Source organism: Syngnathus scovelli, chromosome 3 (assembly GCF_024217435.2).
Source record: "Syngnathus scovelli strain Florida chromosome 3, RoL_Ssco_1.2, whole genome shotgun sequence".
Lineage (NCBI taxonomy): Eukaryota > Metazoa > Chordata > Actinopteri > Syngnathiformes > Syngnathidae > Syngnathus > Syngnathus scovelli.
Genome location: NC_090849.1, coordinates 8,875,734 through 8,895,786, shown reverse-complemented (window position 1 = coordinate 8,895,786; position 20,053 = coordinate 8,875,734). Strand labels below are relative to the sequence as shown.

The window sequence follows — 20,053 nt, the reverse complement described above, 5'->3', positions numbered from 1 at the left end:
ATTGCTCTTCACCCTGCTGACGCATGACTGCACTGCGACCTACAGCGACAACCGCATAGTGAAGTTTGCTGACGACACGACTCTGGTGGGTCTCATCACGAAGGGCGACGAGACTCGGTACAGGTCGGAAGTTGACCTTCTGACCACGTGGTGCAGGGACAACAACCTCCTGCTGAACGTCAATAAGACCTAGGAAATCATTGTTGACTTCCGGAAGGGTCACACAACACACCTGCCGCTGATCATCGACGGTGCTGTGGTGGAGAGGGTGAGCTGCACCAAGTTCCTGGGGGTGCACATCAGTGAGGATCTCTCCTGGTCCGCAAACACCTCGTCACTGGCAAAGAAAGCTCAGCGCTGCCTGTACTTCCTGCGGAAGCTCAGGCGTGCATGTGCTCCTCAGGCAGTCCTGTCTACATTCTACCGTGGCACCATTGAGAGCGTCCTCACCAGTTGCATCGCTGTCTGGGGTGGTAACTGCACTGAACAGAACTTGAAGGCCCTGCAGCGCATAGTGAATACGGCTGGTAAGATTATTGGTGCTTCGCTCCCCTCCCTGAAGGACATTTACACCTCCTATCTCGCCCGCAAGGCAACCTCGATTGCCAGAGATGTGAGTCACCCGGCTCACTCTTTGTTTGACCTTCTGCCCTCTGGAAAGAGGTACAGGAGCCTGCGCTCCCGCACCACCAGACTCGCCAACAGCTTCTTTCTCCAGGCTGTTAGGGCCCTGAACTCGCTACCCCCTTCTGCGTAGCGTGCGGCACTGTTGCGCTATTTTTGGGAATGTCTGCTGTACGCGCACTTGCTCCTTTTTTTTCTGCTCCTCTTATTTATTTATTTATTGTTGTGTTATTTATTCATTATTTATTCAGCACGCTTTTGTTATTCTTGTTTACTTGTTTGTCTGTTGTGAGCCATGTCTTGTCACCGTGGGATAGGGGGGAACGAAATTTCGGTTTCTTTGTGTGTCTTTGGCATGTGGAGAAATTGACAATAAAGCTGACTTTGACTTTGATAAGTCATCGAGACAACAAAGTACATTTGCTGCCGACCGTTAGTCGCCGTGCCGCGGCGTAACGGCTACTCGTACGATGCGAGGCAAACTTAAAGGAGCGCGCCGGAGCTGTCAAACGGCGCGTACACGAAGCAAACCACAATCAGAAAAACGGCACAACAGTGGACAGTAGTAACAATGAAATGTATATACTCACTTTGTGTCAAAGACGCACATGATCACAGCAACATACTCAGTCGATACCAGGAACCTTTAACTTACCGCTGCACACAAGTGAATGGGTATAATATCTCGACCCCGAATATAAGACAACCTCCACTTTTTCAGTCTTATTTCAATGCAAAAAAACATCGTCTTATATTCGGGCCAATACGGTAAATCTTTTGGGCTGCATTTTGGCATACCAGTGGGGCTACTTGGTAGTTCTGATTGGTGAAGCTGCCGTTTTCAAGGGATGGATGGAGTCCAGCCAACAGGACCACATGGGAGAACTTAGAATTGAAAATTAAGCAGAGTTGGAGTGTCAAAACAAAGCAGCATTAGCTTTGATAACTCAGACATGCTTGAGTTAAACATGTTTTTTGTGTGTTGCAGCCATCAGTAAAAATACAATACGAGTGTAGTTCCTAATCACGCCACCTTAATATTATTGAGACACATCGGAACTGTTTTAAATTGTGAGGAAAAAAAATGCATAATCCCACTTTAAGTTTTCAGAATTGTCTGATGTGAATTGTATCTCTTTCTGAATGCAAGACTATGAATGCAAGACAAGACATTGAGTTGTTGAAGATGGTGATGATTTTAAGTGTTTGGATGTGGAGTGCATGAGTGCACAAATATTAGGACCGGGGATGTTAGAAAAAAAAAAATGTTAAGGTCTTAACAACGTTTGCTCTTGTGTTTCAGAGGAGGGGGCAGGCATACCACATTATCGGTTTCGAAAAAGAGACAGGGTTATGTTCTACGGCCGAAAGATAATGAGAAAGGTTAGTATACACTGATGCCTCTGTCTGGACACCGCTGTTGCTATGGACTCACTTGAACTATAAAACATTGCCTAGTTTTTTGTTCCGTTCATATCTCACTTTTTCCTTATACATGATAGTTTAAAATATCTCCACGTTTTGGTGATACTTTTGATTGAACCCAAGAATGTTCTAATAATGTATGTGATTTTCTCAGTTGTATTTTTTTACGTATATACACTGCTAAAATAAATAAAGAAATACTTTTGAGGATATCATTCTGACATTTAAACTTCTGGGAATTTGATCTGGTGAGTTAAGTAATAAAGAGGGCTCTTACCGTAATTTCCGGACTATAAGCCGCGGCTTTTTTCCAAAATTTTGAACCCTGCGGCTTATAGTCAGGTGCGGCTTATATAAGATTTTTTTCGTGATTTTTGTGATGACTTGATCACTTTTATACACTCGTAAAAAGGCTGTGGACCACTGTTGTGCGGTATCTTGAAGAAAAAAAAAAAAAATACTATTTTAAAACACTACTATGGCTGCTGCTTATTCTGGCTGTGTTGTTTGTGACTATTATGAGCTTTAGTAGGAATGCACACTAGGTGACCTGCGTCAAAGGGCTCTAAACCCTTTCTCTTACTCTGCCATGTGACTCAGAGTGGCGCTGTTTGGACCATCTGCATTGTATTAAAACCCAATCAATCAGCATTTAAATTCAATTCTTCTGAAATTTTGCTCGCCAAAAACAAGTTGTAATGAATGTGAACTTTTAATGCATTTCATTCAGAAGGTTACTTTGAACCCTGAGGCTTAAATGGCGGCGCGGCGTATTTATGGATTTTTACGGCTTTCTGTGTACTGTCTTTCTTTGTAAAAAACTCATGTGCACGTGCGGCTTATAGTCCGGTGCGGCTTATGTAAGAAAAAAACTAAAATATCCCTGAATTTTAGCTGGTGCGGCTTATAGTCCGGTGCGGCTTATAGTCCGGAAATTACGGTAGTTAGCTGCAGCTGCTTTGTTTTCACGAAATTGGTAACAGGTACACAAGAAAACAGAATGGTAATACAGGTGTAGGCCACTTTTTCCCTCAGGCAGGGATAGGCTTCAGCACCCCTGCTAAACTCGGGAGGATAAGCGGTTTAGATAATGAATGAACATATGTAATAAATAATAACATTGAGATGTTGCAAACATTTTATTGATATCAAACATCTTATTTGAGTAACAAACAAGCTATAATTCTTGACTTCTGATTTAAGTTTTTACCTCTTAATTTATTGTGTGCTGTATATGTAATAATATGAGGAAGCGATGAAACTTTTTAGGGTTTCATAATCATAACAACCTTTCAAGAGAAACTGTAACATGTTAAATTTCAGACCCCGCTTTATTAAAAAGCGGTATTGAAATGTTTTATTGTTTTAAGCTGCAAAACCAGATATATTTGTAATATACAAATACAAATACAAATCACGGTTATTGGTATCGGCCATACAAAGCAGGAAATTATCGTTTCTCGGTATCGGTTGAAAATTTTCATTTTGTGCTTCACTATAATGATAATTATTTTTGCCATCAATTTTGTTTTTTAAGGTCCAGACATTGTCCTCTCCCACCAACCCCTCCAACTCCGCCTCCCGGCAGAGGATACGGAAGAGGACCAAAGTCCTGTCTATAGCTCACAAGTGAGTCACATGTTGCTTTGATGTTTCTTCGTGAAGAAGTCATTTTATGTCCAACTCCAAGAGAACTCACACAGTGATCTAAATCACATACATTAACATTCACGACCGGTGGATTGGATTATTGAATTTGAAGTGTTATCAGTAACAAGGAAGAAAATAATTCATATTGGAAGTTTTAAATGCTATTCTTTCAGTTTGTGGAGGAACCAACATAGCCTCAAAAACCTGACACCTCCACCTCATGCTGGTCACAAGCCTGATCACAGTCTTCTGGGGAACGTTATTACTCTTCCTCATCTGGTTGCAAGCACGCTAATGTAGTTGTGTTGCTCACTCAAACACTAAAAGGTTTTACTCTATCAGTGCAGTACAGGGTTTTCCCAATCTGTTAGGGCCCTGAACTCGCTACGCCCTTCTGCGTAGCGTGCGGCACTGTTGCGCTATTTTCGGGAATGTCTGCTGTACGCGCACTTGCTCCTTTTTTTTCTGCTCCTCTTATTTATTTATTTATTGTTGTGTTATTTATTCATTATTTATTCAGCACGCTTTTGTTATACTTGTTTACTTGTTTGACTGTTGTGAGCCATGTCTTGTCACCGTGGGATGGGGGGAACGAAATTTCGGTTTCTTTGTGTGTCTTTGGCATGTGGAGAAATTGACAATAAAGCTGACTTTGACTTTGACTTTGATCTTCTCCAAGATCTGATCAACTAACTTCCGTAAGCAGAATCTTGCTGAGTATAATGATCCAACTGTTACCCACACACAGGTGCAATGCACACAATCAGTAGCTCATCACACAAATGACTATTGTTGTATTGGTGAGAACGGGTCATCATTTCCGGCAGTATAAAATGTATTGGACAGAAGCATTGATACAGACACAGTAAAACACATTCATTAATTTGTTTGTAAGCGAAATACATCTCTTGAATAATTACTGTCCATCAGGATTTATCTGTAGCTTTATTATTTGAGGGCAATGTAATCTTAGTCCAAGTTGTTGCTGAGGTGACACAGCTGTGTGTGTGTGTGTGTGTGTGTGTGTGTGTGTGTGTGTGTGCGTGCGTGCGTGCGTGCGTGCGTGCGTGCGTGCGTGCGTGCGTGCGTGCGTGCGTGCGTGCGTGCGTGCGTGCGTGCGTATGTGTGCTTGCGCATGTATATACTTGTTTTAGGATCCTCCATATCCCAAGGGAGCCCCCCTCCTTGCAGCCTAAGGAGCCCCCTTCCTGTTTACTAGAAGCAGACTTGACAGAATTTGATGTGCAGAACTCCCACCTACCATACTAGAGCAGTGGTTCTTAACCTTTTTGGAGGTACCGAACCCCATCAGTTTCATATGCGCATTCACCGAACCCCTCTTTAGGGGGGGAATGACATACCAGCAAATCAGTGTGACTTCTGCTGTTGCCTTTGCAAGACCAGTTCAGATATGCGTTATCGCGAATTTACACTACATTCAGGTGTGTTCTGCCATCCGCGGGGGGGGGCGGGGGTGACATACCAGCTCTGCCGAACCCCTGAAGCCGACTCACCGAACCCCTAGGGTTCGATCGAACCCAGGTTAAGAACCACTGGTTTAGTTGTATAACACTCCAGATGCGTCCCCTTAAAAATATCAGGTTAAGAACCACTGTACCAGAGTAATAGTTTTAAACTTTATTTGTATAGCACATTTCAATTTGACAGCGGGGTTACAATAAAATAATTTTAAAAATTCAAATGTGGTAAAACAACAGTTAAATATCATCTTTTTTCACTTTTCTTTTCATAAACAAGCAAAATACAGCAAAAGAGTATTTGACAGATACACACACATACGGTTGCATATGTGCTCTGTACAATAATAATGACAAAAACAGTTAACACACATTTTCAATAGGGTGCTTGGACACTTTGAGAAGCCCCTCTTCCTGGAGCTATGCCGCCACATGGTCATGATCTTGCTGCACCAGGGAGAGTCTCTATTTCGCCCAGGTGATGCAGATGACAGTATATGTGTTGTCCAAGATGGCCGCCTAGAGCTGTGCATCCGCGAGAGTGTAAGACCACGGGAGAGTCAATTATATTCTTTGCTTGGCTCAGTTTTGTAAACCAATGCGATATGATAAGATGTGATTTTTTTTTTTTTTGCTGCAGGATGGCACAGATGCTGTGGTGAAAGAGGTTTTACAAGGGGACAGTGTCCACAGTCTGCTCAGTATATTAGATATCATCATTGTAAGTCCCTCGCCACTTCGCGCTTCATCTATTGGGGATTCGCTATTTCGGGGGTTTATAAGTGATGGGAGATTGACCTTTAAATACACGTTGATTGCGCGGGGCATGCCTCTGAGCAATGTGCGTCACTGCAGACAAGCGCGGGAAGCACGACAGCCAACCGTGCACAAAAGAAAAAGTACTGGCGTGCAAAAGGAGTCAGGACAGCAGCAATGAGCGCTGTTAGTGCGTGGCGTAGAGTTCAAGCGCAGGAGGCCGGCAGTGGGCCACGCGCCAAGACACAGCACCAACCGGTGCGGAAGAAGTCGAGACGTGACAATATTACGTGTTCATTCTTTTATTTAATGTAAAGTTACATCAATCCAGTAGTCAGTGGTCTTTATATAAATATGTATGTATACCGTTTCTACTTTGCTGATCTTTATTTACTGTGGGCGATTCAGGAACGCATCTCCCGCGATAGAGTATACTGTGTTTGTAAACTCAAAGTGCTTTGGTGTACTTAATGTATAAGTAATGCAATCATTAGTTTTGTATTAGTTAACAGTGGGTTAGTTGTTAGTGGATTAGTAGTATTAGTCATTTAGTGGATGGAGACTAACGCTGCTTCCCAAACGTTGCATCGAGGCAACTGGACTGTTTTTGTTTGTTGAAGGGTCTTGTTTTTGGCCGGTTTGAACAATAACACCTAATTGTTGATCACCTCTAGGGGACACACCCACAGAGGAGAACCCATTGCACAATTTTTGGTTGTTTTCAACCTGTTTGAACAATTTGTCTCATGATTTTTCTTTTCTAAATGTCTGAAACTAGTATTAGTATGGGCATAACGTGTTAGAGGGCTGGAGGTGCTGAGACAAACTGAGGCCCTCGCAGCACCATTGATCAAATAATTAAAAAAACGTATAATTCAGTACAGTGTGCACCGAAATTCGGCCATTGTTTCGAGGGATTCAATTCAAATACACATATTGTTGTCCCCTAATTAATTGAGATACTCCGTACATAATCGTTTAGAATTCAAGAAGCCATTTGGATTAAAGGTGAAATGTCTCCAACAAACAAGAGCATTCGGGTTGCCTCGATTCAGCCATTGCACATCAGCATGACTTAAGTGACAGAGAATCTCCACGAACATATATAACTTTGAGGTTGGTCATCAAGAAAGTTGTGTGGGGTTTTGGAATGTACCATAACATTAAGGAGCAAAGTTGTTTGTATATTTGAAATTTAAATCCAGAGTGTTGTCAGTAGCATGTTGTAACATTGCTGTTTAATAAACATGCAAACATGACAGATTTAAGTTTTCTGGATAATTTAACTAATATTCAAAGCATCTGTCTTTCTCAACAAAATTGTTTCATTGTTTTTCAAGGGTTACCCAGCTCCATACAAGACGGTATCTGCGAGGGCTGTTGTCACCTCCACTGTCCTGCGTCTTCCAGCTACAGCATTTCAATCAGTCTTTGACAAATATCCTGAAACTCTGGTTCGTGTTATCCAGGTAAAGAGAACAAGTGTTGAAATCAAATAAGTATTTGAATCATTCTGATTTACAAGCAATATACACAACAATTTACACAACAAATGTTACACGTCCTCCCTTGTCATGTGTAGATCATCATGGTGCGTCTCCAGAGAGTGACCTTCCTCGCCTTGCACAACTATCTTGGCCTCACCACTGAGCTCTTCAACACGGTACTTTACCCAACTGCTCACCAGACTATATTTGCATGGACACATTTACCATATTGGCCCGAATATAAGACGACCCTGATTATAAGACGACCCCCTATTTTTCAAGACTCAAGTTTGAAAAAAGACTTTTTGAACACCAAATTTAATTTTTATACAGAAAATAATTACATCTGAAAGAAATGATTATGACAATATATTCGAGAGAAAAAGCATGTTATTTTGCCTCATTCAAATCATGCAAAAACTGTCTATCATATCTTAATATCTGAACATTTAAAGATGTAAACTAAAGTGCAATCACATTTGTAAATGAATGGCTTCTGCTTTTTGAAATGTAAATAAACCAATCTACTGTGATAAAACAACAAAATTGCAATAAATGCATTAACCATGAAAGTGAAGTCTAACTGTAACTGTAGTCTTGAAACAAATCTGAATAAGGAAAAACATTGCAATTAAATAATGCAAACCGCTACCACTATTGTTGGGGAGCCTGAGTACTGTAGTGGGTTGGCTCGGATGGTTATGCTTTTTTCGCCCCCGGGTGTCGGTCAGAACACAGGAGGGAAGACGTGGTTCAGTTTTGATTGCTTTACTGAATTATTGGCAAAAAGATAACAGGCACTGTGGCCCATAGGGGCATACAGGCAAACTGGCAAAAGGGTATTGTGTGAAGCGTGTGAAGCGTGTGTGTGGTTTGTGGGGTGTGTGTGTCAACGGTCAACGTCTGACGTCACACAACACTCGTAGACGGCACACATTACATACGTAACTAACTGCGCGTAACAGTTCCGCTATATTAAATAACCATAAATGAAATACTCTCTGCAACACACCAAACATAAGTCATCGAGACAACAAAATACATTTGCTGGCTGTTGGGAATGATATACTTTTTATCATTGGAATCTATGTATCTACTTTTGTGTGCAAGATTCTCCGCAGTATGTGACCATCAGGCCTTGTGAAAATGACTTGGGGGCATATGGCCGGCTAGTCATTAGCCGCACTATACAATAAGCCCCACAGTTCGCTAGACATGATCAGATCATGAGATTGTCATGGGATGGCTGAAGCAGACACACAGACTATGTTTTTGTTAAGTTAATGGTCATGAGACGTCCATACTGCTCCGTCCATAAGAGTATCCCCTTTGTTCTGTGGTAATGAGATAACTATGGAATGTACTTCCTGCCTGGGAACCTACCCGATCATGTACACTTGCCCAATTGTTTCTTTCTCAATAAAAAACTCGGCTAATCTCAAGAAGAGCGCGGATCTCAGCCACACTTGCTGTGTGTTTGGGGTGCGCCCTTCTGCGCAGGAGAAAACGCTAAGCCAAAAAGACCTACCGCCTCTGAGATTGATTTCAGATAAATGTTGTCAACCCAACATTTTTGGGGGCTCGTCCGGGATTTCCTGAAAATCTGCTCGCTGATCCGAAGAGTGTTGAAGACGCCGAATCCGTGCACGGCAGAGGTCACAGGACGCCTGAAGGAAAGCCCTGGGGAACAATGTTCATCCACCAGGCCGGCGTCCGGTTCAGCACCTCTCGGCAGCGATGATTGACGGAATCTTCAAAATAAATCTCTCAGAGACTCGATGAGACCTCTTTGTTGGCCGCGTGGTTGGGGTATTTTAGTCCCCAGAAAAAGGGTACCCGGGTAAGGACGGCGGAGTCCTTGTTGTGAATTCCAAGTGATAGGAATTCGGTCTACAGATGGAACTTGTAGACGGAAATACACCTCGTTGTGTTAAGAACATTCCGCGGTGTGAATGTGTGTGAATGGTAGCACGTATCACTCGCTATTGTGCTGCATGTAACATGGTGGGAAGGAATGGCAAATTTCTGTGGAATTCCTCACCAGAAAACTGGTCGAAGCAGGAATTACCACAGAAAGTTGTTATCGCACTAAAGAAACATTCCATCTTTAGAAATCCCTATGATTTAAATGTTGAACTAAATTGATTAAAGTGGGGGGCCGTCAAAGTGTTACTGACAATGTATCAGGGATGAGAAGTATACGTTAAATAAGTTACCAAACTTGAGGCCGCAAGTATGATTGTCAGACAATGAAGCTATAGTGCGTAGGCGCACTGTTAGGCGTGGCTCAAGAAGAGAAGCCTGAGGCAGAAGCTCCTTCTGCTCCTATGCAAAACATGCATCTAATTTAAAAGACCTGAACCCCCCCCCCCCCATATAATAGCAAAATATATCATGGTCAGTCAATAAGAACTCCTGTACAAACAAGAAGCATGACCAAGGCTGTTAAATTTCCCCAAAGTATAAATGACACTGATGTATGCGAATGATACAGTTGTCAAACCTTATTGAAAGGCCACTAATGTGAGAAAAAATAAATAAAAATAGTAAAACCAAAACATTAAATAGAGGAAGACGTTTGCGCAGCATTGTTTGTTGATGTTGTTTGTGCACTGTGTTTTTGTTGTGGGCCTTTGTGTTGCCCTTGTGTTCTCTGTTTGTTTATGTGTGTGTCTATGTGTTAAAATTTTGAAATAGGCTAAAATAGTGTGCAAGGAAAGTTACTAGACTGGGGTCTATTCGATTTGCACTGCAAGAAAAAAAAAAGGAGACATTAAAACTGGAAAATGCAATTTTTGAAGAAATTGGGGTAAAGACAGGCAAAAAAGATGAATAAATACTTAGGAGATACAACAGAATGATGTTCGAGCAGAACTGAATCAGTTGAAACGTGTAGAACTTAGTGAAATATGAATTATGTAAAATTTTGCAGAAATTGTAATCAATCTTTTATTGGCCAAGTTTGAGCATGCCATACAAAGAAGTAATAATTTAACGTGAAAATATGAATTTTTTAATTTTGCAATTTCGGGAATGTTTAAAAACTTTCCCAGTGTGATTTAAATGGGCTGAATGATGTGAATTTCAAACTGGGACAATGTAAAGGTGAAATGTAGAATTTGCCTTTAAGAATGAGTGGAAGGAAAATTGCCCTAAATTTGCAAATTTTGTGGAAATGAAAAGCTTATGGAATTAATTGAATGCAAGCATCTCTTGAGTGAATTTTTGGAATATGTCAAAATCGGAATGAGTGGGTTGTTTTATCAAGAACCTTGAGATAGGACAGATTCAAATGAGGACTGTGAATTAAAAATTATGTAGTATGACTGTGTGGACAGCTTGAAGAGAGCTTGAGGAGAGTGAGAACAGTGCATGCGTGCGTGCCTGTGTGTGTGCGCGTGTGTGAGATGCAAATGAGCAGGAATGAATGACAAGATACAGCTTGACTGGTTGACGTTGTTGGAGACTACTATGTGAAATGTAGTAGAACAACTTTAAAGAAAGAGTGATTTTGAGCATATTTAATGCTAAGAAAAGAAAACAGGCCTTATTTCACAGTGGTTGACTGATTATCATGAATTGAATGGCTCGTTTTACGCTTTCATCTAAAAGTCAAGTCAAGTTTATTTGTATAGCCCTAAATCACAAACAGTCTCAAAGGGCTTCAAGTAGACAAAAGTTCAAGTTTTCGTCTACAATGATGATAATTGCTTTTGAAACAAAGGAAGTGTAAGGATGAGATTCCTTTCTCCTCATGCAGCATTTAGGCCAGAGAGGAAGTGAAGTCAAGTAACAGAAGTTAGGATGGGTAAAAACCAGAAGTAAACTATCTTGGTTTACTCTCAGCGAAAGGGAGAGCAGGGAACAGGTTATATTAGACACACCACGACCTGCCACGAAGAACAACTGATGTTTTTTTTTTCTGTCATTACTGCAGAGCTTGGGCTCCACACTATGCTGAAATTGCTAAGCCACTAACAGGAGTGCCGTTAGCAGTCAAAGATACATTCGCGTGGACACCAAAAGTAGAAGAAGGATTGACAAGATTGAAAATGATATTAGTTCAAACAACAAAGGGTGTGATAATGGATAAGGTGTTATTGACGATGTCAATAACAAAACTGTTTTGCCAAAATGACTTTTAAGGCAACGCCTGTTGTGTCACTTATGTGACAACAGGGGGGAGATGAGTTATTAGTTACATATTAGTTACCTTTGGTTTAGATTCTTGAAAAAAAAATAAATAAAAAATAAGCATGTCCTGTTTGTGTGAAACATGATCCACACAGGAACCTAAAAGAAACTCTATATGAAAATTCGAAGATTCGAATAGTGGAGCCTAACAGGAACATGGGAAAAGTGAACAGCTGAGAAATGGCCTTCGATCTAGTGGCAGTGAATTATAAATTCAGGACAGTTCAGTAATATCTGTAAAGTGAGCATAACACCATTAATACTGAGGTCAAAATAGAGATGATACTAGGCAAAATTTGGAAACTTTATCAGAAATTGAAGGCTCAAATCAGGAAAGGTGGAAAGGTAATAGAGAGAATGGCATAAAATCAAAGTTAGGAAAACAAAAGATAGATAGTAGCCTGAAAATAGGAGGAGCTTCTGGAAATTACAGTACAATTGAGAGAAATCACAGTTAAGGCTTGCAATTTAAGTTTAGGGTAACCTGTCAATTTAAAATGGTTCAAATGATGTCCATCACAATACATCCGAGCGCTCATGAAGGAAATACGCTGTCCTTCTCAGGTAGATTAGATTATTGATAATAGTAGAATTTGAAGTTTGATTAACAGAAGGCACTATGGAATTTATGTCAAATTGGAAGATGATATTTAAGTTTGGTATCCCAGTCTGTCTTTTTCAGTATCCATCAGTGACTCTGAAACTCGATCCCGAGACTCCACCGACAGCTGAGAACATCAAGAAAAATGGTGCATGGCTCTAAGGCACCTTTGACCTTTGCAAGAGCAAAGAAGGACTATATTTGTGCTTGGGGGGAGCACAACGCCCTGGAGGAGAACGACATCCTCGGAGGCGAAGTACAAAGAACGAAGGAACTCACAAGATGAGAATGGACTCAGTTGAAAATGGACTCATCCAAGAGTGAGGGATGAGTTGACTCTGAGACTACAACCAAAGATAACAACCTGACAATGAGGTGCGGCGAAAGACACACGAGACCTGAAAGATGCATCAAGCTGCTGAGACGTTATCAAACTTGGTGGAGTTTGGGTCAGAGTGGATGGAAGCTTGCTTGAGCACTGAGTTTGACACAACTGAGGAGTTGTCAGGCAGGGGACAAGGCGAAGGACTCGGATGCAGAGTCGTTTCTATCTTGGATTTGTTCCAGCAAGCACACAGAGCGAAAGTACAAATCAAATCGCCTCTTGCGAGGGAAAACACGTGGCAAAAAGTACAAACAAAAGGTGTCGCACTGAGGCGAGTCAAAAGGCTAAAAGTACAAATCAAAACGCCTCTTACGAGGGAAAACACGTAGCAAAAAGTACCAACTAAAGGAGTCGCACTGGGGCGAGACAAAAAGGCGATGGAGACCAAGGCACAAACAAAAGCGTCGCTCGGTGGCGAGACAAAAAGGAGGGTTCTTTCAGAGAGTTCGGACATCAAGGGATCGCTGGTGGTCGGGACGAGGCAAGACACACTGGCACAAGACAAGGGGAAGACACGGACTAAATACACACAAAAGGGCGGGGACACAGGTGATGACAATTAGTATCGATTACGCAGGTGCACACAATCGGGATCAGGGAAGACAAGACAACCAACACCGAGGAAGGAAACACAAACTGAAACGGAAGGAACGACAAAATAAAACCGGAAGTAAAATTACGACATCGACGAGACAGAAACCCGGAAAAATAAACGCGACCGCATGACAGAACCCCCCCCCTAGGGCCGGATCCCAGACGGCCCAGGAGCCCCAGGGTGAGCCGCATAAAAGTCCTCAAAAAGTCCCGGGTCCAAAATATAACTAGGCGGCACCCATTGCCGCTCCTCCGGCCCATAACCCTCCCAGTCCACCAGGTACTGCCAGCCCCGGCCTCTTCTGCGCACATCCAATAGTTCTTTAACGGTGTAGGCCGTCCCACCTCCCACAGTCCGCGGAGGCGGAGGGGGCGCAGGATCTGGCACCAACGGACTGTCCACCACCGGCTTGACCTTCCCAACGTGAAAGGTGGGGTGGACTGCAAGGGACCTGGGCAAGCGGAGACGCACCGCGGCCGGGTGCACGACCTTGGCGATGGGGAACGGACCCACGAAGCGAGGCGCCAGTTTCCTGGAGTCCCCCCGGTGGGGAAGATCCTTGGCGGATAGCCAGACACGTTGACCTCGCTGGTACACGGGCGCCGGACGTCTCCTCCGGTCCGCCATCCGCTTGACCCGGTCCCCCTGTCGGACCAGCGTGGCCCGAGCCGCCGACCAGACGCGACGACAGCGGCGCACCAAGGCGTGGGCTGAAGACACCGTCACCTCCGGCTCACTGTCAGGGAAGACAGGGGGCTGGTAGCCATACACACACTTGAAGGGGGACATACCTGTAGCCGTGGTGGGCAGGGAGTTGTGGGCATACTCCACCCAGGAGAGGTTCTTGCTCCACGAGGAGGGGTTCTGGGAGACCAGGCAGCGGAGACTTGTCTCCAACTGCTGGTTAATACGTTCCGTCTGTCCGTTTGCCTCCGGGTGATAGCCTGACGTGAGACTCACGGTTGCCCCTATGAGCCTGCAAAACTCCCGCCAAAACCTGGATACGAATTGGGGCCCTCTATCGGAAACAATGTCTTTCGGGAACCCATGAACCCGGAATATGTGGTCCATCATCACGGTGGCCGTTCGTTTAGCGGACGGGAGCTTGGGCAAGGCGATAAAGTGAGCCATCTTTGAAAATCTGTCCACCACTGTGAGTATGGTGGTTCGCCCATGCGAGGTCGGAAGCCCGGTGACGAAGTCCATGGATATCTCCGCCCATGGGCGCGAAGGAATGGGTAGGGGATGCAGCAACCCCATACGGGCGCCGTGGGAGTTCTTATTCCGGGCGCAGACGGGACAGGCTGCAACGTATTCATTGACGTCTGCCCTCATGGAGGGCCACCAGAATCGCTGCTGGATTACAAACAGCGTTCGGCGCATGCCCGGATGGCAGGAGAGTCTGGAGGTGTGAGCCCAATGGATGACTTGGGATCGTAATTGAGCAGGGACAAATAGTCGGTTCTCAGGGCAACCACTAGGGGGTGGCTTGTTACCATTGGCCCGCTGTACCCGGCCTTCGATAGGCCAGGTCACTGCTCTAACCAGGCAATGAGGAGGCAGGATGGTTTCGGGCTTCTTAATTTCTGGATCCGAGTTGAAAACACGGGAGAGGGCGTCAGGCTTGGTGTTCTTGGTTCCCGGTCTGTAGGACAGAGTGAAGTTAAAACGATTGAAAAAAAGTGACCAGCGGGCTTGGCGTGAATTCAGTCTCTTAGCTGACTTTATGTATTCTAAATTTTTATGGTCTGTCCAGACCAAAAAAGGCTGCTGTGCTCCCTCTAACCAATGTCTCCATTCTTCCAATGCCAGCTTTACTGCCAACAGTTCGCGATCCCCCACATCATAATTCTGTTCGGCTGGCGTCAGCCGTCGAGACAGGAACGCGCACGGATGGAGCTTGTTGTCGCTCTTGGCTCTCTGTGAAAGGATGGCACCTACTCCTTGATTGGAGGCGTCCACCTCCACCACAAACTGCCGCGACGGATCAGGAAGCGTGAGGATGGGAGCGGTGCTGAAGCGGTTCTTTAGCTCCTGGAAGGCCGCCTCCGCCGACCAGTGGAAGGGAACCTTAGGAGACGTGAGCGCGTGCAAGGGAGCCGCTGTGGCACTGAAGCCCTTGATGAACCGCCGATAAAAATTGGCAAAGCCCAGGAATTGCTGCACCTTCCTGCGTGAGTCAGGGGTAGGCCATTCCGTTACCGCGCTTACTTTCGCCGGGTCCATCTCAACCTTGCCCGGGGCTACGATGAAGCCGAGAAAAGAAACAGTGCTCTTGTGGAATTCACTTTTCTCGGCCTTTACGTATAGTTGGTGTTCAAGGAGTCGTTGCAACACCGTCTCGACGTGAACCCTATGGGTCTTCAGATCTGGGGAATAAATCAAAATATCGTCCAAATATACGTACACAAACCGGTCCAAACAGTCTCTCAAAACATCGTTTATCATGGCCTGAAACACAGCGGGAGCATTGGTGAGGCCAAATGGCATGACGAGGTATTCAAAATGTCCTCGATGGGTGTTGAACCCTGTCTTCCATTCGTCCCCTTCCCGGATGCGCACCAGATGGTAGGCGTTGCGCAGATCTAACTTTGTGAACACCCGGGCTTGCTGTAATTGGTCGAACACGGTCGACATCAGTGGGAGCGGATACCGATTCTTGATGGTGATCTGATTGAGGGGACTATAATCAATGCAGGGACGTAGGGTGCCGTCCTTCTTGCCCACGAAAAAGAACCCCGCCCCCGCAGGCGACGACGATGGTCGAATCAGTCCTGCTTGCAGGGAGGAGTCTATATATTCATTCAAGGTTTGCTTCTCAGGTCCCGAAAGAGAATAAAGCCTCCCCTTGGGTATAGTTGAACCCGGCAGGAGGTCAATGGCGCAATCATACGGACGGTGGGGAGGCAGAGAGGTAGCCTTGGCCTTGCTGAATACCTCGGCCCATTGGTGGTAACACGCAGGGACCCCGGTTAAGTCTGGGGTTGGCGCGTCTGGAGCAGGAGGCACAGGGCGCGGGTTAGACTTGATACAGGAATCATGACAGTCGGACCCCCATCCCGTTATTTCCCCTGATCCCCAGTCTATAGCGGGGTTGTGGCGTTGAAGCCATGGATACCCGAGAATGAGAGGGTTCATTGGGGAGGTCACGACATGTAGCCGTATGTTCTCCTGGTGGGGACCAATTGACAGCGAGACTGGTTCTGTTATGTGAGTTATCTCAAAGAGTGCCTGTCCATTGAGTGCCTTAGCTTTCACGGGAGTGTTCAGTAGCTCAGTCTTTACCCCCCACCGGCGAGCAAATGCCCAGTCTATCAAGCTTTCGTCTGCTCCTGAGTCTATTAATACTTCGAGTTCTATTTCTCTTCCCAACTGTGTGATCCTGCCCTTGGGGAGCACTCGCCCCGGGGACAGAGCCGCCGAGAAGGCGCTTACCTTCAGGGTCCTCCTCACTGGACAGGAGAGAAGGAGGTGTCCGAGCTCACCGCAGTAGTAGCATCTTCCCTCTCGGCGCCGCCGTAACTTCTCCTCCTCTGTTAACTTAGCTCTGCCCAACTGCATCGGTTCTGGCTCCTGGCGCTGCCGATCCCCGTACAGCCTGGAGTGGTGAACGTCAGGGCCGGCTACTGGGACGAAGGCGGGGGCGTTGCTGCTTCGGTGCTTCCTCCACTCTTGCAGCCGATTGTCAGTGCGGATAGCCAGAGCGATGAGGGCGTCGAGGTCGGTGGGAAGGTCTAAGGGGATTAGCTGATCCTGTATGGGTCCAGACAGGCCCCGGAGGAAGATGTCATATAGTGCCGCCGCGTTCCAACCGCACACCGCGGCCAGCGTGCGGAACCGGATGGCGTAGTCTCCGACGGTGTCTTGTCCCTGGACTATCTGACAGAGTTGGCGAGCCTTGTCTCGGTCAGCGGAGATTGGATCGAACACCGTTCGCAGGGCCTGGATGAAAGCGGGGAGAGAGCGACAGGAGGTGGAATCCCTGGCCCATTCCGCGGTGGCCCACGTGCGGGCCCTTCCCGTCAGGTATGATACCATGTAGGCCACCTTGGAGCGCTCGGTGGGGAAATCTGCTGGGGAACTCTCAAAATGCATCTCGCATTCTGTAATAAAGGCCCGGCTAAGGCCGGGTTCTCCGGAGTAGCGCTCTGGAGGAGCCAGTCTGGCACCGCCAGTCATGGGAGCTATTGCAAGGGGAGTAACGGGGGAAGCAACGGGTGTACTGGAGGTCGCTGCTGGTCCCGCGTTTAAGAACGAGAGCACTTCCTGCATTTGCTGACCCAGCTTTGCTACTTGGGTGGCGACCGCTCCTCTGAAATCTTCTTGATTCTTAGCGAGTCCTCGGATCTCTTCTCCCAAGTCGCCCACTTCCCTCTGGTGCTGGGCGAGCAGTGAGGCATGGGAGCGCACTGCGGCGCACAGGTGCTCCGACTCTGCCGAGTCCATGTCTGGCCAGTGTGTACTGTCAGGCAGGGGACAAGGCGAAGGACTCGGATGCAGAGTCGTTTCTATCTTGGATTTATTCCAGCAAGCACACAGAGCGAAAGTACAAATCAAATCGCCTCTTGCGAGGGAAAACACGTGGCAAAAAGTACAAACAAAAGGTGTCGCACTGAGGCGAGTCAAAAGGCTAAAAGTACAAATCAAAACGCCTCTTACGAGGGAAAACACGTAGCAAAAAGTACCAACTAAAGGAGTCGCACTGGGGCGAGACAAAAAGGCGATGGAGACCAAGGCACAAACAAAAGCGTCGCTCGGTGGCGAGACAAAAAGGAGGGTTCTTTCAGAGAGTTCGGACATCAAGGGATCGCTGGTGGTCGGGACGAGGCAAGACACACTGGCACAAGACAAGGGGAAGACACGGACTAAATACACACAAAAGGGCGGGGACACAGGTGATGACAATTAGTATCGATTACGCAGGTGCACACAATCAGGATCAGGGAAGACAAGACAACCAACACCGAGGAAGGAAACACAAACTGAAACGGAAGGAACGACAAAATAAAACCGGAAGTAAAATTACGACATCGACGAGACAGAAACCCGGAAAAATAAACGCGACCGCATGACAGGAGTCTTGCTAAAAGATAAATAAATAGATAAGGAACAAATTGTGTAGTGTTACAAAGAAAGAAAAAGTATCATAATCAGAGGATAAATTTGGATGAAACAGATAGGCTAAAATTGTAAGAAATAAGAGTAGAATCAGGCGGCTCGGTGGCGCACTGGGTAGCACGTCCGCCTCACAGTTAGGAGGGTGCGGGTTCGATTCCACCTCCGGCCCTCCCTGTGCGGAGTTTGCATGTTCTCCCCGAGCCCGCGTGGGTTTTCTCCGGGCACTCCGGTTTCCTCCCACATCCCAAAAAAAAAAAAAAAAAAAAAAACATGCTTGGTAGGCCGATTGATCACTCCAAATTGTCCCTAGGTGTGAGTGCGAGTGCGAATGGTTGTTTGTCTCTGTGTGCCCTGCGATTGGCTGGCAACCGGTTCAGGGTGTCCCCCGCCTACTGCCCGATGACGGCTGGGATAGGCTCCAGCACGCCCGCGACCCCCGTGGGGACTAAGCGGTTCAGAAAATGGATGGATGGAAGAGTAGAATCACATTTAGCCCATCCAGCTTAACAATTAGACATTTAGTCATTAACAGTTTGGAGAAGGGAAAATAGGGCATTAGGATCTACTAGGATGCAGTCAAAAGGTGATTAGATTGTTCAATGGAGGTAATTAATAAAGTAGAAGTTAATCACACCTCACAGGGAAATTCTGGTGTCAAAACAAAAAGTCTGATAAGATCAAGGAATAACAGCCATGAAAACTTTTGACAGTTAAGAATAACACTGCATGAGACTCACACCAAGTGACAGTGAACGCGATGACAAATGTGATAAGACTCGGAAAACAAATGCCTTAACATGGCAAGGTGAAAATAATGTAGTGGAGTAGACTGTTGGAGGAAGACTTTTGAGTATCTTTACCCAGGTGCTCGATCAGAACGATGGATTAGGACAAGATTATTTAAGGACCTACTGAGGCTGCTTCTTTCCCCATGCTCACCCATGAACATACTCAGCAGTACAAATGACTGAATTTTTAGGCATTTAATTGGCAATTTTATGGTAAAGGTCCGGTACGAATGTACGAAATATTCACTTGGGAAGAACATCCAGAAATGAAGGGTTTACCGTTAATATTCGCTGATTGCCTGTTCACTTACACATACTAAATTTGTTTGTTGTTGTATGGGTGATAGATGCAAATGGATTGGCGCTTGTGTGGTTAGGAATATGTGTGTGTGTGTGTGTTGAGGGCAGTATGAAAGGCCAAAGTATTTTGGAGTTGGTATGAAAGGGTCACAGTTGAGGGTAAGATTCCTCTCACCTGAGACGGGAACACCCAAGCGTGATGACTAACAGCCGATGGTTAATCAAAGGCACCATGAACAACAAAAATAGTTCATGGAGAAGGCTGAATTCAGCAACACGGATGGACAAGACAGGACTGATATCGAACACTAGGACGATGGACATATGACATGACGAACCTGGACTCACCCGACAAGGTGACAGACTATGTAGATGACAACCATACATATGGAACTTAAGCTTGCTTGTGGCAAGTGCGAGCTTGGCTTTGTTTCTGTGTGTCACTTGACTTATTGCAGCGTCAACCGACAGCCAAGGGGCAGCTTGCTGGTTGTTTTATAACTTGTATTACTTTTGCAGGTTGTCGATTGCAGTCTTGGAAAGTTTATGTTGAATTCACGTGAAAATGTTAACCCTAACCCTTTTGATTTTTATGATGATTGATGATTTTCAGGACGGAATCCCCGTGCGCCATGATTCATTGTGTGTCTAT

General features: G+C 45.4%; 1 protein-coding gene across 1 annotated transcript in view; it reads left to right on the top strand.

The window, feature by feature from the left end:
- The window catches only part of LOC125965758 (patatin-like phospholipase domain-containing protein 7), a 67,864-nt gene that overhangs the window by 4,612 nt on the left and 43,199 nt on the right, over nt 1–20,053 (top strand). Inside the window, exons 5-10 of the mRNA XM_068650130.1 lie at nt 1,928–2,007; nt 3,587–3,678; nt 5,561–5,720; nt 5,818–5,898; nt 7,274–7,402; nt 7,516–7,596. Of these exons, the coding sequence (XP_068506231.1) occupies nt 1,928–2,007; nt 3,587–3,678; nt 5,561–5,720; nt 5,818–5,898; nt 7,274–7,402; nt 7,516–7,596 (623 nt within the window). The remainder of the gene's footprint in view (nt 1–1,927; nt 2,008–3,586; nt 3,679–5,560; nt 5,721–5,817; nt 5,899–7,273; nt 7,403–7,515; nt 7,597–20,053) is intronic.